Below are 16,349 nucleotides of genomic sequence, written 5' to 3'. Positions count from 1 at the left end.
GGATAGTGCGACAATAAGGGAAGGGTGGCTTTCCTCTTTTCAGTATTATGAATGAAAGTCTGTTCTTTGATTTTATCCCTTAAATAGTTATTATCAAACATTACCAGTAAGCGGTTGACAAGGAGCTGAACTAAGCTCGTTGAAATTAGTTCAAGATGTCTGCGAGTGCGGTGTACGTCTTGGATTTGAAAGGAAAGGTAAGGTAACGGCACAACCCGCTCCGATGCTAACCTGACGTTAGCCTAGCTTGTAGCCTTGCTAACACATTCTTGGTTGACAGATTATGATGTGGTTTAATCAGCAGCAGGGTCGCTAATACAGCGGCATACTGGTTGGTATGTCGTGTTAAGGTTTTGGCCTGTAAAACAAACCAGTAAACGGCACCTGAACTAGACTGTTGGTTTTGTTAAATTGGAAAATATTAGGCCACGTAATGACAAGAAAACAAACAGGTGACCAGCTGTTAGCAGCAGGTAACGTCAAACGGTTACCAAAACTCCCATTAAAACTGCACAGTTTCACTTCTCTTTGCTTATATGCAAAGCACTACACACAATAAATGGTACACGTATAGCTTATTTTCAACCTTGAGCGTCCTCTGGTGAATTCGGCGTCATTACTAGAGATGCATTTAATTAAACGAGAACCAAGAGTAACATCTGTTTGTTGCTGCCGCGGCCCACAGCTGTGTTTTAGCCGAGCCAAACGATTAACTAAAGTAACAGGTGCATCATAAGCAAGGCAGCTAGCCTACCTGTGTGTCTAACTGAAGAGTGGACTTTTTTATTAAAGGAAAACGTTTCAAGCAATGTTGTAAAGGTGTTTGTCTCTAGATGAAAATGTCTAATGTCGTTTGCACACAAACACCACACCCTCTTATGTCATGATGGGTGGTTTAAGATTAAAGAACCTACAAGTCAATGAACACACACACGAAAATGCAGTTGATTTTGCCTGTACTGGTAACTAACCACTAACTTGATCAACAATGTCATCACTATATATATCCATGCCAGTCCTCATGTTTTCAGCATTACCAGCAGTGCTGCACAGTTGCTTACATTTAGTAACATTCAAGCTTCACAAACACTGTCTGTTTTCTCACAGGTCCTGGTGTGCCGAAATTACCGGGGAGATGTGGACATGTCAGAGATTGAGCATTTCATGACTCTTCTGATGGACAAAGAGGAGGAGGGGACCCTCTCTCCAATCCTGGCCCACGGGGGAGTCCGTTTCATGTGGATCAAACACAATAACCTCTACTGTATCCTAATTTGTTCACTGCACAGTCTTTGTACCCAACACTTGCTATTGTATGTGCTTGTACTGCTTGGACTTTGAATTCTTGTCGCTAAAATTCTTAACACACCTCACATCAGTGGTTGCAACATCCAAGAAAAATGCTAGCGTCTCGCTGGTCTTCTCCTTCTTGTACAAAATTGTCCAGGTAGGACTGAATGCTTTATGAGCTTTCATCTGTTATAGTTTAACTTTATTAACAACACCAACAAAGCTGTGTGCTGGTTAATAAAACAACGTGTGTGTTCTTCAGGTTTTTTCAGAGTATTTCAAAGAGTTGGAGGAAGAGAGCATTAGAGATAACTTTGTCATCATATACGAGCTGATGGATGAGCTGATGGACTTTGGCTATCCTCAGACCACTGACAGCAAAATTCTGCAGGAGTGAGTATCGTCTTTGCCATATTCTCACTGCAGTTAACTTTATGTACATTTGTAACCATCAAATAATGCCACTACTGACATTTTTTAAGGATTATTTTTGACTCTTGTTTTGGAGAGAGAGGGCGAATGGGTCGGCGTTATGTTTTGTTGACCACACTTTTCCTAGTTTGCTGTGATTATTTTGATTATAAGTTTGTGGGTGTTATAAGTTGATTCTTTTTCATTAATAGATTTATTTGACATAGCTTTGGATCTGAGCAAATCTTTTGTTGGCGTGTCAGATATGTTAGCAGGCCCAGCCACAGCCTCTCAGCGACTTTTTTAGGTTGTTTCCTGCAGTTGCTACGTCTATAAAATGCCAGATTAAAAGACAAATGGTCATCAGTCTGCACCAGAATCCAAACTGATACCTTCACGTGTTTCTTCTGTCTCACCGGCAATCAAAAAACGCAAATGTATTCTATTAACAATAAAAATTAACAGGATAAAGCTGCAAATTGTAAAAGTGTAAAAGCACATTTGGAAATTTTACATAGTAATTAACCTTGTTAATTATCAAAATTGTTATTTATTTGTTGATCAAGTATTTCTTCAAGTGTCGATATTCATGATGACATTCCTTGTGTTTTAACAGTCAGTGTAGCAGATCGTGTTAAACCAGCTTTTTAGAGTAAAATTTTTATACATTGATTGTTGTGTATGGATGGGAATTGATAAGATTTTACTGATACTAATGCTATTCGTGATTTTGTTTATCAGTCTGAGTCTTTATCAATTCCCTTGTTAATTCCTGATCAGTTTTCTGTGTGGAAAAAAGGAGGGCGTACACAGGTTTTCAGCATTAATGCAACTGTTTTATGATGTGTGAGTCAGAACAGTGACACTTGTCGCATACATGGCGTTCCTGAAATGTAAGATGATGTCGGATAGAAAGGTGATTCAGTATATTGCTATATATTGTTTCCATTCTTACTTGAAATGATAGTTTTAGACATAACATGCAGCAATGTTGTCATCTTTTTTCGTGAAATGATGCCATGCGTTGGACGTTCCTCTCCCATGATTCCTTCTTGTTGCAAGTTTCCATCAGCCAAGAGTTTGTTGTCATCGTGTTGCAGTGTGCAGCTGTCAGAAAAAAACATGCTGGCATTGATAAAAGGAATTGATAAACTCTGACACATACAATTAAGATTGATCGGACAGTTTGGAACTGGTTCTCAACTGAAACTGGTTCTCGATTCCCATCCCTGTTGTTGTGTTGCCGTTAAATCAGGTTTTACAGATGGTTTTTTATCAGATTTGTGGTGTTGTCCTGTCATCTCTGTATATCTGCAAAGCACGAGGAGCTTACTGTCCTCACCAATATGTACTGTAAATGACCGTTTAACCTCACAAGATTGTGGTTGAAGCAGACATGTTGCAAGCTAACTTTGGATTTTCCCCAAGCGTTCTGAGTACAGTAATAAGTCACACAGTCCTCCCTTTAGTAACCGTGAGAGTCTCTGTTCTTCTTTGATGCTTTCTGGGAACTTACCTTCGCAGATAGTTGATTTCCCCTTTTGTCTGTTGTGCCTCAGTGTTTACATTTTTTCTCGCTCAGATACATAACCCAGGAGGGGCACAAGCTAGACACCGGCGCCCCACGACCCCCCGCCACAGTCACCAATGCTGTCTCCTGGAGGTCAGAGGGCATCAAGTACAGGAAGAATGAGGTCTTCCTGGACGTCATTGAGTCAGTCAACCTCCTGGTAGGAACTCCTTGTTTTAGAAGCGCTGTGTTGCTTAAGGAATGTCAGTCACAGTGCTTGTAAACTTCCTCCCTGTGTGTGCGTCACAACATTAGTGAGCTGATGGTGCTGTAATTTCTATGGGCTGCTGTGAGAGCTGCCTTTGAGTGGCTAATGCTTTCTTTGATGAGGCTCTCTGTGACACTTGTAATCTCCCTATTTTTCAGGTTAGTGCCAATGGTAATGTTCTACGTAGCGAGATCGTTGGCTCCATTAAGATGCGTGTCTTCCTGTCCGGGATGCCTGAGTTGCGGCTTGGCCTTAACGACAAGGTTCTGTTTGAAAACACTGGAAGTGAGTTCTCTCCTATAACAGACCTTGGTTATGTTATGTTAATGCATGACTTGAGCTGGATGAGGTGTTTGATGGAGGATTTAACAATAATAAATTACCCTTTCAAAGTATACTAGAGTGACAGTCAGACAATACTTCCTTAGAATAACCTAAAAGTTCTATGCAAATGCAATTCCACCTAGATGTGACTATACTAATTCATGCAAAGCAGGTACACTCCTCTTGTATTTTTCTTCTTTTAATATTATCTCTTGTTTTTTCATGGAGGAGGAAAGAGTAAATCCGTAGAGCTGGAAGATGTGAAGTTTCACCAGTGTGTCCGTCTGTCTCGCTTTGAGAACGACCGTACCATCTCCTTCATTCCTCCCGATGGAGAGTTTGAGCTCATGTCCTACCGCCTCAACACTCACGTGAGTACTATATATCAGGCACCTTCCACCCACCTGTGTGTTCCACTAGCAGGGTCTGGTGGTTTGACAGACTGTCCCCTAACAAGAGGATGTGTGAAATTAACACCTGCCAGGCTGTTACACTTGCTGATAATTCTCTGAGATGATGATGACGTTTTTAGTACAGTTCTTACTGCGTTTTTGACTTGGCATGTTCTCAGATAGCGTCATTGCGGGCCACCATGTCAACCAATGAATCAGCTGTAGGAAACACTAAATGATGTGTCTAGAGTACAAGAATCCCAGAGACCCTCTTAATGTCATGATGTAGTAACTCTTCCATAAAGATAGTAGTAGCCCTTCAGTTGGGATTTTGTGCTCGTGGACCCCAGGAAGAGTAGCTATTGAGCTAATAATGGAGTTTTTTAAAAACAGTGTTTCAAAGTGCTTTACAATAAATAATGACACTGGAATCCTGAGACAGATCAGCTAATAACACAAATATTTTACAACATGGAAAGATCCCTCTGCCACAGTGGTCATTCCAGGGTGATAATGTCTGTGATCACTTTCTGCCGGTCTGAGACAGGGGTTCCCAAACCTTTCCATGTCAAGGCTCTCCAAATAGCACAAGCCTATGGCTAATGCAAGATGTCTTTAAAAACCCATTGACAATACAACTACAACTACTGCAACTAGCTAGATGCTAGCAAGCAAGCTCTACTACGTTGGTGGAGAGTGCAGAGTTAGCATGACCCATAGAGTCACGTTAGCCACATCTATTGGAAATATGCCAAATTAAAATACACCAGAATTTGTTTTTCAGAAATAAACTTTCTTTCCCTGTACGTGTACAATGACCATCCATCCATCCATCCTGTGGTAAAAGCAGGTGGATTATGACTGAACACTACAGTAGATGAACTATGATTATGATGACTTGTGAACATCTGGTACTCCATAAAAGCAGGGGACAGTGCCCCTCTGGTTTAGATTTATAAAACTGTAAATCATAATCATTTATAAGCTTATATTGAGCAAAGATGTTTATAACAACTTTTTTTCATAGGCACAGTCAGTATCTAGGTAAATATTTATAAACAAAACTCACAACCTGGAAAAAACAAAAGCGACCAGGACTTAAGCCAAACCAGCTTTTGCTCAAATGAGACCAGATTGTTTCATCATCAGCCAGGCCAAGAGCATTTCAAATACCAAGAGCACAGTCATGAAAGGATGTGGAAAATCCAATGTAATGAGGAAAGAGGGAGGCTGAAGGGAGGCCCTTTAGGTTAAGGAAGTTTAAACTGGCATTAAATTCTCAATAAATGTTTCGCAATAGGATTGCCAGAAAGCTTGTGGGAAGGGAAGTAGTACAGTGGAGCAGAGGTCTCTCCGGTTATAGCTACGAGGAACTATGTAATTCTCTACCCAAGACACGTCTTGTTAAAAGACTGACCACATTTAAACACACAGTGCCTGGTTTTATACATAAAATAAAAATGGTAAACTTCTGGAGCATATTGCTCTATCATACCTGTCACACCTCCTCCTTTTTCGAACCCCAAAGTGTAGTGGCATTCAACACAACAACAAAAAAGTTACATTCTTCATTTTAAGTAAACTGTAAATTGTTTAGCTTAGTATGTATCTTTGTCATAATTATTAAAAAAGGGACCAAGATTGTTCATGTTAAACATTAAGTGCCTCACTATCTTCTGATTAGCTGACATATTCTTTATATTAATGTCACTTGCAAGCTCAAAAGTCTACTATCAGTCTGGCTATAGACTACACATTTTTTTTAAGTGGATACACTAAGAAACATGTTACACAACTACATCCTTCAAGTGCCCCCCCAAGTGTTGCGCAATCTGTGTTTTCCCCTTGCTTTCATCTACGACACTGAGAGAACACAACACTGATTCCACACTTGTCACAATACTGGAATTTCTGACTTCATGACGATACCTTGAAAAATATCGATATTTGATTGCATTTTTGATACCATGAAAATTGACATTGAGGGCATACAATTAAATTTTTTAAATTAAAAAATGAATATACCAAGGCTACAACATGACGGCGACTTTTCTAGGTTAGGCAGACTGTAGTAGAAAGTAAGAGAGATTGAGAAAGTGCATCGATGCTGCGGAAAATGGGAATTGAAACTGTTTCAAATACTCAGAATCGATATGTATCGAGAAATTGATACTTTTGACAACACTATTCAACACAATGCAAATTTTACTTTATGGCTATTTGTTGTTTTTGTTTGCAAATGTGTGTCCTATTCTGAAACCTTTTATGTTGGTTCTTGTTGTAGTAATACTACTGTCCACCAGGTGGTGACAGTGTCATGTTATTTTAACTGACATGTATGTTAAGTGTGATGGAGCTTGTTTAAAATGAATTTCATAGTGGTAAAGTATGTTTATTTAAATCTCAGGTGAAGCCCTTAATCTGGATCGAATCTGTTATTGAGAAGCACTCCCACAGTCGGATCGAGTACATGATCAAGGTAGGTCAATGTTTTGATCACCACGTCATTTATAGCAGCAACTTTGTTACTGTTAAGCCTGCATCCCATAGTTACTCATAGACTTTGTTGCTGCTTATGCCGTGTGTCTAGTTTGCATGCGTGGCAAATACTTATGTAAAGCCACCATTAAGCTCTGGGTTTAATCCCCTGCACAGGCAGGACATCATGTTAAACTCAACCTGCTTGTTTCTCGTCTCAGGCAAAGAGTCAGTTCAAAAGGCGTTCCACGGCCAACAACGTGGAGATCCACATTCCTGTGCCAACAGACGCTGACTCACCCAAATTCAAGACCACAGTGGGCAGCGTAAAGTGGGTGCCTGAAAACAGCGAGATCGTCTGGTCAATCAAGTCCTTCCCTGTGAGCATGACTCATGAGTATCATACAGATGGTTAAAGAAATGAATGTGTCATCTTATGGTTGGGTTTTATCTGGACATTTTGGGTTGCAGTTTGCTGGTGTTTTTCACCTTGTCATCACTTTTGTCTGACAAAATGGTAGAATATCAACACGTGAGGTTTTCAGAGTTCACGTTTTGTATTTGTGTTAGAGTTTGTGTTATGATTTCTCACAGGGTGGAAAGGAGTATTTGATGCGCGCCCACTTCGGTCTGCCAAGTGTAGAGGCTGAGGACAAGGAAGGAAAGCCACCAATTAGTGTCAAATTTGAGATCCCATACTTCACCACCTCAGGCATCCAGGTACACACACAACACACACACACACACACACACCCCTACCCCTCTGTCAAACAGTATTCACAAATAATTCCACATATAATTTAACCTACTTGCAGCTGAAACTAGGACACAAACCAAGGTGTTCGTGACAGGAAAATTGGTTAAATCTGTTTACAGTTCAAACTTTGTTTATCATTCCTACATAGTGAACCATCTGGAATTGGATTCAAACAAATGCTGCAGTTTATGTGCACCTGCTATTTGATTATTGCCTTGTTCACGTGCATGCATAGTCCGCATATCTTGCGGTTCTGGGTTGTTTCCCTGTCATCCCGGATTTAGAATTTATGGCACGTTGCAGTGTCTCTCACATGAACTCTCTCTCTCTCCGGAGCAGGAATTTAAACAATTCATATTTGTGTCTCGCTTTTGGCCAGAGGGGGCAGTAAGGGAGCGCTGCTCAACTACGAGACTCATTTTGTGGTAGAGAAAATGTCTATTGTTGTCAAACCAGAAAGCGACTGCTCATCAACTTGGACTTGGCCCTCTGCCTTCATGTTAATCACAGTGATGAAAAAACAATGTCACTCTTAGATACAGGTAAGGAGGAATTGGAATTTGACTGTGATTCCCATGAAGCTGAGAGAGGAGCTAATGTTTGTTTTCCTTCATGTTTGAATGAAAACTTTCGCTGACCACAGACTTACACAGATGTGCTACACTTACTGTATAATCACAGTTGTCCTGTGATTATATGTGTAGCACCACAGTAACACAAAATTAAGTTTTCCCATGTCTTGATGTGAGGAAATGATGGCAACTTGACAGACTCCATTTGAAAATATCATACTATTACCCGAAAAAGAGAAAACAGCATTTTCCATAGGTACATACACACAATTTCACCTCAGTGTCACATTAACCAGATCTCATTTGACATTGTGCTTTATTATCTGACGTAAGCTCTCGTGAATTTTAATACTCTCGGGTGATATTTAAACCACAAGTTGTAAAATACTGGTGCATTCATCTAAAGGTGGAGTCAGTGATTGTGGTTGTTGATATTTGAACTCAACACCCAAACAAATGCACCTTGTCCATCAGTGATCCATCAGAAGCTACGCCCCAAAATTCATCGACATGCGTAGCCAAGCCGATGTCTTCCCCTTTCCTGTGCATCAGGGCCAGGTATTAACACTATTTTTTTTTTTTTTTTTTGTCAGTGCACACACACAAATTATCAATGCCAGTCTCTTTTAAATCAATAGATCTAGAAGTGATGGGTCACGAAAGCTTAATGCCAGAGTAATAATAAAAGTCACAGCAAATATAAGTATTTGTTCTACAATAGCAATTATTGAAGCTTACTTTAATAGCAACCAGCATATTTTTAACATTAAGCTATCTAAGTAACTTTCTTCTTCTTAACTAATGGGGGCCAGAATCTCTCCTTCTAACTCGCTTCTGTTTACTTGTTAACTTAAAACACTGCTTTTTGAAAACTCTCATTAAAAAAAAAAACCCAGGAGGTCATATTTTCCAGCTTCTCCACATTTCCTATCATAGTCAATAAAACCTCATTAAGTTGTGCGGACATTATGCAGCCCACTCGGAAACAAGAAGCTTGAATGCAAGATAATTGAAATATGTGATACTTTTAATTGGGGTGGTTTTGGCAGTACAAGAATGCTCGCCATTTTCCAAGGTAATTTGGCAGCTGAAAGAAGTAATCTACTTTTCCCTTCCTCGAGTCTTTGCCAGTCCATAAATGAACAGATGCTCAAATAAAAAGCAAGTGCATTAAATCATAGTGCAGTGACAGAGGCAGGTGTTGAGTTGCTTTGCATATCCTGGAGACAGAGCCTCGTCTCACGATACGTTAAAAAGTCCTTTTTAAATATCTAGATAAGAAATTGCTTTTACTTTTAATGCTGTTTCTAAAAATGAGTGTCTGAAGTATTTCTTACTCTTTCATGGTCCCACCCAGAAAAACAAATCAATGGATTTTTTTGTGTGTGAAGGTTCCTTTGGGCACTAACAACAGAAAACTTCATAATCGACAGTGTTGTTTTTCAGTTGCAAGCTTCTGTCAAATGGTAGATGACAAAAATGCATTCCATTTGCAGTAAAAGTGCACATAAAACATTTCTTTAAAGAATAAGTAAAATGAAAAATGTACTACGAGTGATAGAAAAACAACAATTAGTCATGCAATACACAGTGCAGTCTTTGTAGCGCTAGATCAGACTTGCTCATCTGTTTGGTTGATGGATCCTCTTTTTGTGGTTTTCCACAAACCATCGCTGGCTTGTATTCACACACAAGAAAACTGAGTGTTTCCTGTTCACTTCAATCCAGACACACCCTTTCGGTAGAAGTGTCACTGGCTCCTGTGATCAGAGTGAGATGGTCAGTGTTTTTTAATTTGGCTAGTTTTTGTAAAAGGCTCTCAGCAGTACTACCTATAAGATTAGTGGGCATCTTTATGGATTGTTTGAGAGTCATCAGACCCTTTAAAGAATTCATTTACATCATTTTGTTTAGTACGTTAAGCTAAATTAAAACAAATCTGATAAAACATATGAAACTTTACAGCAAAACAACAGGCTAAATGTCAAGAGTGATTTTCCTGGTGTTTAATTTATAACATCCTGGAAGCAAGCCACCTGAAAAGGTTGAGTTCTGAAAACCGCAGTGTGCCCTGGGGATTGTTTTTCTTTTACTTTTTCTGGGGAGGACCTAACATACTTTAAATGAGTGCTAGAGATGTCTCAGTCAAGTTGAATTAAAGCCGGGTTAGGCAGTTTAATTTTGGCGTCACTGGGCAAAAATCCCATAATAACCTTTCAGCATATTGTAACTCAAGTGGACTGAGAGAAAACTAGACTTCTGCACCTCCTCTTGGCTCTGTTTTCAGGCTTTGGAAAATCTCGCCTGTGAGGGGAGACTTGACACGATCACAGGTCAGAGAGGGCCTTCCTATTGGCTGCTCTACAAATGCAGATGGGCGTGCATGCACCTTCAGTGAAAGTCTGTTGCAATGTTCAGAATTCTGCAGAAAAGGTTGCTATTTCAGCACAGCAAGGCTGCACGCAACACTACAATAGCATAAGATTGAATATATCAGTGTATGGGGAACACTGGGTCAATGTATGATGCCGGAGCTTGTGTGACGGGAAGGGATTAGGACAGGTGGCAAAGAGCTGCAGGAGGAAGGTGTCTTTTTTTTTAATTAACTTCAATTTAATTGACTAATTTTATCCATAAGATATGACATCTCAAACTGTGCTGTAATAAATAGTTGAGAGGACCATGTGAAATGGTTAAGGCTCAGACACTTTCCGTGTCAGCATCCACAGAAAGCTGGAATGGTTGTGCAGATGTACATGTAGTTCCATATACACTACATTCTAGGATGCGCATCAGTGAGGGGTTCCGGCATGTGCTTTTCCAGATTCCATCCCGGTTGGTGGTAGTAATGTACCATAATGTTGTTCCCATAAAAATCAAAAAGGAAGCATGCACATTAAGAAAGAAAATTCAAGGAGTTTAACACCATTTGGCTTAATTTAAATTCCTTTAACAACAACCTACTTAAATGTGGGTAACGCTGTATCTCCTCACAAAACCTTTCTTTAAAAGAAGTATTTTGTTACTTGTTGTACTTTTGACTCTTTGTATTTAAAGGACAATAGTTAGCTTAAAAGGCAAAGAGCAATATTTGAATTAATATTCTCCACTGGCATGTGTGATCTACAAGTATCAACATGAAGTATCAGGATACTTATTTAGTTGTAGAAGCTCAGAGGTTCCTAAGTTGTTGTAGGCCTCCGCAGTTTATCCATCTGTCGAGCCAAAAGTTTGCAATCACACTGTGGTGCACCCACCATCCCAGAGGCACCCTATTAAGAGCCATATTCCCATCGAACTCCTGTGTCAGACCAGTAACCTTTCCCTTATTACAGGGCAACAGCAGACTGGGTCTCAGACTCTAATGCAGCCAGTAACGCCACTCTCTACGTGTGAGAAGAGGCTGTGAAGCTTAATTAGACACATGTAAATATCAAAGCATGAGAAAGTTCCTCTTTACTCTACCACTAAGTGTAGAGGAGTGCACATGTGAAGTGTGTATGATGCACGTAACTGCACCTTGTAAATTTAACCAGAAATGGAGCAACCCCACACTTTGGCCGAGTGGCAATAACAGCACGAGTGCAGTTACATTTTCAAATCTCCCGTCTTTAGGTGACGGTGAGGGAACCCAAACAAGTTGGCAGATGCGTTTTGGGTCATAGCTTCTACCAAAAGCCTGATAACGCCAGTCCACACATGTAGTCTGTACTTACCCAACAAGATACAACAAACATCCTCCTTTCCCCTTCTCATCTTACAAGCCATAATGATATTTTGCGGAGGACAGCTTTTGATGCCGTTTTGCTGACTACGTACCCACGGTCAGGCCGACTGCATGTTTGGCTGCTGGGTTCAGGGAGAAGTGCTGTGCCGGCAGACTCGGTGATCCCGTGTCTATGTTTTTGTCGTCATGTGTCTGGTGGCCACGGCGCTCTCTCTCTCTGACCTCACTGTGTAGTGGAAGGTAATAACAAGGCGGCCACTACTGAGGCCTTACCAGAGACCAGCCGCTCGACCCACAAATTCCTGCCCTGTCTGTCCGGCTTTCGGCTGGGAAACAGGCATGATGGAGACATGGCACGACGACATCTCTCAGAGAGGGGTCGTGTCAGCCTTAAAATGGCTGTGCCCTCATCCCTGCTAATTGTCAGAGCGCATATCTGTCTTTTTTTAGCAGAAAGGTTGACACACAGATGCACGTATACCATGTATTCTTTTTTCTGGCAGTGCACAGTGACAGATACTTATTACTGAAGTAATATTTCATCATTCATAAAGAGTCACTATTAATCTAACTTACCTGCACCGATTGTCACAGTAAAGTTTAAACAGTTTTTCTCCACCTGACTGGGAAAAACAATCATGTTCAGCGATGGCCAGGACAGCAGGGTATTTTTAGAGTGTCTTCTCGACATTCAGCTCTGTGGTAACACTGGTCGGTTAATGGCTTGTGAAAGTTGTATCTTAATTGTGCTGATGTGCATGTTTTTTTTTTTTGTCCCAGGCTTCGAAAAAATACAGTTATGTAAATTCACTTTGTGTCCCTTGAAAGCTGTTCTGTATCTGCTTCCCTCTTCTCAATGTGAGTCATACTACTGCTTCCTCATCAACAACACTACTCTTACTACAACTCGCAGCTTGCTGCAAGCGTAAAGGAGTACTCCACTGAAAATCTGTCTTTTGAGCGTCAAATACTTATTCCAGGTTCAAAAGGTGGTTCTGAAAAGTTTGTGGCTTTCTCCTTTGTAGGTGATGTAGGCATGATTCGTTACAGCTGAGACTCAAAAGTTAAAATACTGGTTTGAAGTATTCATAGAAACTTCTCACACCATCTCTGCAGCATAATGTACTTCACCCAAGGTGTATGCAGGTCCTTTGAGGTCTTAAAATGTCTTAAAATCAACTTTATAAATATTAGGCTTAATAGTGTATTAGATCGAATAGTATTGAATTTGAATTTTTGAGGTCTTAATTGCCAGAAACATTTTAATCTAATTTAATTTTCCATCTTTTAATTTCCTTTTGTCAAAATGAGTCAAGCTTTTCTGCACGAAAGACCACATTTCTGATGTGGACTTTTGTGCAGTTCAGAAGACTAAACCTAATACTCTCTTGTTACTTTACACTTGCACTTTTCTTTTGGCAAAATGTAGATAAATCTAATTCACTCCAATTTTCTCCAAATATACTTAGTTTTACTCTTACCTGCAATCCGTGAATAACAAAAAAAAAGATTTGTCCAAAAAACTGTATTAAATTTGGTTAAAAATGATCATGAAAGGTCTTAAAAATCATTAACTTTAAATGTGCCATACCTGTAGATACTCTGTTCACCACTCTGTATGTTATGTTACAAACAATTCCAGTTTGAACACACTACACACTGGAAACCTGCTAAGAATAAGCTTTCACTTTAGAAGTGGGACCTAACTGTTGGGTGCTTGATTGGAGGCCCTGTGTTCAAACCAGTTGGCTGGGGTCTTTTTATGGATACTGTTTACATCCTCTTCTTGTGTCTGTAGGAGAGAATGTATTTATATTTTGGTTTGTATGTTAAGCACTTTTCCCACTGGACAAAAACCCACAAACACCCACTATCATCTGGCTTTTGTTTTTAGTGGGAAAGGTTACAATCAGCATTTAATCCTGGGATAAATATCCTGAAGTAGTCACAATTATTTATCGGCTCCGTTTCCAATCAGCTTCAGTCGGCAGGGATGGAAATATGACACCTAGGTGAAAGGATGAGCTAATTTTTGCCCCTTTTCCAGCACATTTCAATGACACACTGCTACAATTCCGTCTGTCTCTGTCCAAACAGCACTCCAACATTCGTTCCAAATTAGTCAGCACCAAATTTCAAAGAGAGACTAAATGGGTAACAGATATGAAAACGACATTTTCACATTTTCACTGGCCTCCATACTGCTCATACAGTTTACTAACCTGTTTTCTGTTGTGTTTAAAGTAAAAAAAAAAAACATACACTGCAGTACTCATGCTTGTATAACACAGAGCCATGTACACAGCTCTGGTCTACTGCCAATGGAAAAGGAGTCTGTCACCTATTTTTAGTGTGTTTTCCTCCATTTAAAAAAACTGCATATATGCACACATTTTTGGTGGAGAAAGGGCAGAAGTCCAGTGATGCATTGTCAACCTGTTCAGGGTGTATCCTGGCTCTTCCAGTGTATGCTGGGATCAGCTCCAGCCCACCCTGTGACCCTGCACAGGATAAATATAGACTATGGATGGAAACTGTGTCGGATTTGCTAGTTTTGTCCTTTAAAAAAAAAAGCCTTAATGTCCACAAATGATTTTGGGAATGTTGTGTTATTTATTACACCAAAAACCAGCAGCTTGCATCATCGTCTGCAATGATAACTCATGATCAAATAACTCAGTGTTGAAAAAACTATTGGCAAAAGACACTCATTTCTCTTTTATTTGTTCTTAGCAGTCATTCAGTTTATTTTCCCCTCCACAGGTGCGTTACCTGAAGATCATTGAGAAGAGTGGATATCAGGCCCTGCCGTGGGTGCGCTACATCACCCAAAATGGAGGTAGGTTACGAGTTCACTCCTACTTGTGCAGAGTGCCCATATGTGCAGATCTTAGGCAACAGTTGGGCAATGCAGTGCAATGTGGTGGGAACCAGCCGTGAACTGATGCAGTTCTATGAAAAGGGGATACAGTGCAGAACATGAGGCAATGTGGCAACGTCCTGCGAAATGTGAGAAAGTGAACTTTTTTTTTGTCGAGCTTCCCCGATCTCGATGCTGAGATTACCAGTGTTGCACATGTTGGTCTTTTCGCTAATGTTGCCACTAATTGCCAAACATCCTCATCTCATTTCCTTTGTGTTCCATTCATTCTGGGTGGAAAGCATCAGCTGCCTCCACTTGATTTCTCTCCGATTCTCCCTATTCTTTTGTCCATTTGATTAAGTCTTGTCCATTTCCTCCTCAGATTACCAGCTCCGGACCCAGTAGGCAGCGCCTCAGCCGGCAGTAGGCAGGTGGAAATCAGAGGGGGCGGAGTGGAGCCGCTAATGCGCTATCAATGGCAGGTGTCAGTCATGAGACCAGAGGACTGTCTTTTTTTTTTTGTTTAGTTTTGGTATTTGTTACATTTTTATTGTTTTCTGATCAATGCAAATATTAGATGGAGCCGTCAGTTAGGTAAGGAGAAAAAAAAGAAGTAAATATGTTTTACTACTGTGGCTCCTAATGTGAGTGAGGCCAAGGAAAGCAGGAGTTATGTTTACATCCAACACATACAGCGCAGAGATGTACACAATCTATCACAGTGGGTCAAATGATTTAAAAGAGTATGTTACAATTCTCATTTAAAGTTACTGTAATCACCTCCACACAGGTAACAATAACACATTCTCCGGTCAGTCTGAGTAGGATATTTTTTATATGAAGCTGCTTTGTTCTGCCACAATTCCTGTTTGTTGATTATGTGTATATATATTTGTTACATGTTAATGAACTTCAGTGTTATTTGTTCGATGATTGTACATTCAAAAGCAAAGTTCTCTCTTTTTTTTTTTTTTTTTTTTTTTGTATTATCGCCTCCATGTGATGCCATTGATACATGCCAGAACAATGCCCTCCTGCATGGCTGTTGTGCTCATCATCAGTTTGACTCCTGACATTCAGCTTTGCAGAAAACATGAAGTGTAAGTCGCACTGTAAACAGAATACCAGTTGAAAACCCCTCTTTTCCACCCCAACACCCGTTTCCCTTTTCCCTGTCTGTAACCACACACATTTTAAATCATTAAATGTCTATTTAGAGAAAACTGTTCCATCGCCTCCCTGCGTCATTTTCGTTGCGTGATGTCACTGCAGTCATCACAGTTAGCTGTCATAGTGTCATCTCTAGGCACCTGTCCCACAGGCAAACGAGGAATGCTGAACACAGGGGAAAACTCAGCAGAGAGAGACAGAGGAGGGGGTTTCCTGTATCAGGCTTGTGGTTGTAGCAAACCCTGGATGGTTCTTTCCACCCCATCCTGGAGGTCTTCTCAAACAGTGCGACTCTTAATACCCAGGGCCCGTGATATCATAGCCAATTGAGTGCCAGCACTCCGTAAACATGCAGGAGAGCAGGGGGAAGGATGTGACTCAAGCTGTGGTCAACAGTCACAGACGTGCTAGAGAGAAACGTAGGATGGACCGGCACAGACCAGCTATTGTTCATTGCTAGCCAGACTGCAGTGGTCCTGCATGAGGTCATTCCTTAAGTTTGTCTTGCAAGGGGACTGTGATACTCTTAATTCATGTGAGTCACTCAAGGCAGGTGCGGAAGGTCCATGTCACCCATGACCTGAAAC

The 16,349-nt window shown here is 40.5% G+C and overlaps 1 protein-coding gene across 2 annotated transcripts; it reads left to right on the top strand.

The window, feature by feature from the left end:
• ap1m1 (adaptor related protein complex 1 subunit mu 1) lies at positions 1–15,818 on the top strand. 2 transcript variants are annotated; one of them, XM_033651445.2, is made up of 12 exons: positions 1–197; positions 1,108–1,264; positions 1,380–1,447; positions 1,553–1,683; positions 3,284–3,431; positions 3,638–3,764; positions 4,032–4,174; positions 6,603–6,674; positions 6,895–7,053; positions 7,268–7,393; positions 14,493–14,568; positions 14,975–15,818. In XM_033651445.2, exons 1-12 carry the CDS (start codon positions 156–158, stop codon positions 14,995–14,997), a joined length of 1,272 nt encoding a protein of 423 aa, XP_033507336.1. In that variant the 5' UTR covers positions 1–155; the 3' UTR covers positions 14,998–15,818. The 2 variants fall into 2 exon arrangements, with proteins under 2 accessions (XP_033507336.1, XP_033507338.1); XM_033651447.2 differs by lacking the exon at positions 1–197 and having other exon boundaries at positions 1,202–1,264; positions 1,380–1,449; positions 1,554–1,683.
• The last annotated feature ends 531 nt before the right edge of the window (positions 15,819–16,349 follow it).

This window comes from Epinephelus lanceolatus, chromosome 12 (assembly GCF_041903045.1).
Source record: "Epinephelus lanceolatus isolate andai-2023 chromosome 12, ASM4190304v1, whole genome shotgun sequence".
In the NCBI taxonomy this organism is placed as follows: Eukaryota; Metazoa; Chordata; class Actinopteri; order Perciformes; family Serranidae; genus Epinephelus; species Epinephelus lanceolatus.
This window is presented reverse-complemented; position numbering and strand designations above follow the sequence as displayed.

Excerpts from the sequence above, each read along its gene's own strand:
- ap1m1 (XM_033651445.2), top strand. The coding sequence starts at position 156 with ATGTCTGCGAGTGCGGTGTACGTCTTGGATTTGAAAGGAAAG. Across the intron at positions 1,684-3,283 it reads GACAGCAAAATTCTGCAGGA|ATACATAACCCAGGAGGGGC; the intron begins GTGAGTATCGTC and ends TTTCTCGCTCAG. Across the intron at positions 6,675-6,894 it reads GGATCGAGTACATGATCAAG|GCAAAGAGTCAGTTCAAAAG; the intron begins GTAGGTCAATGT and ends TTCTCGTCTCAG.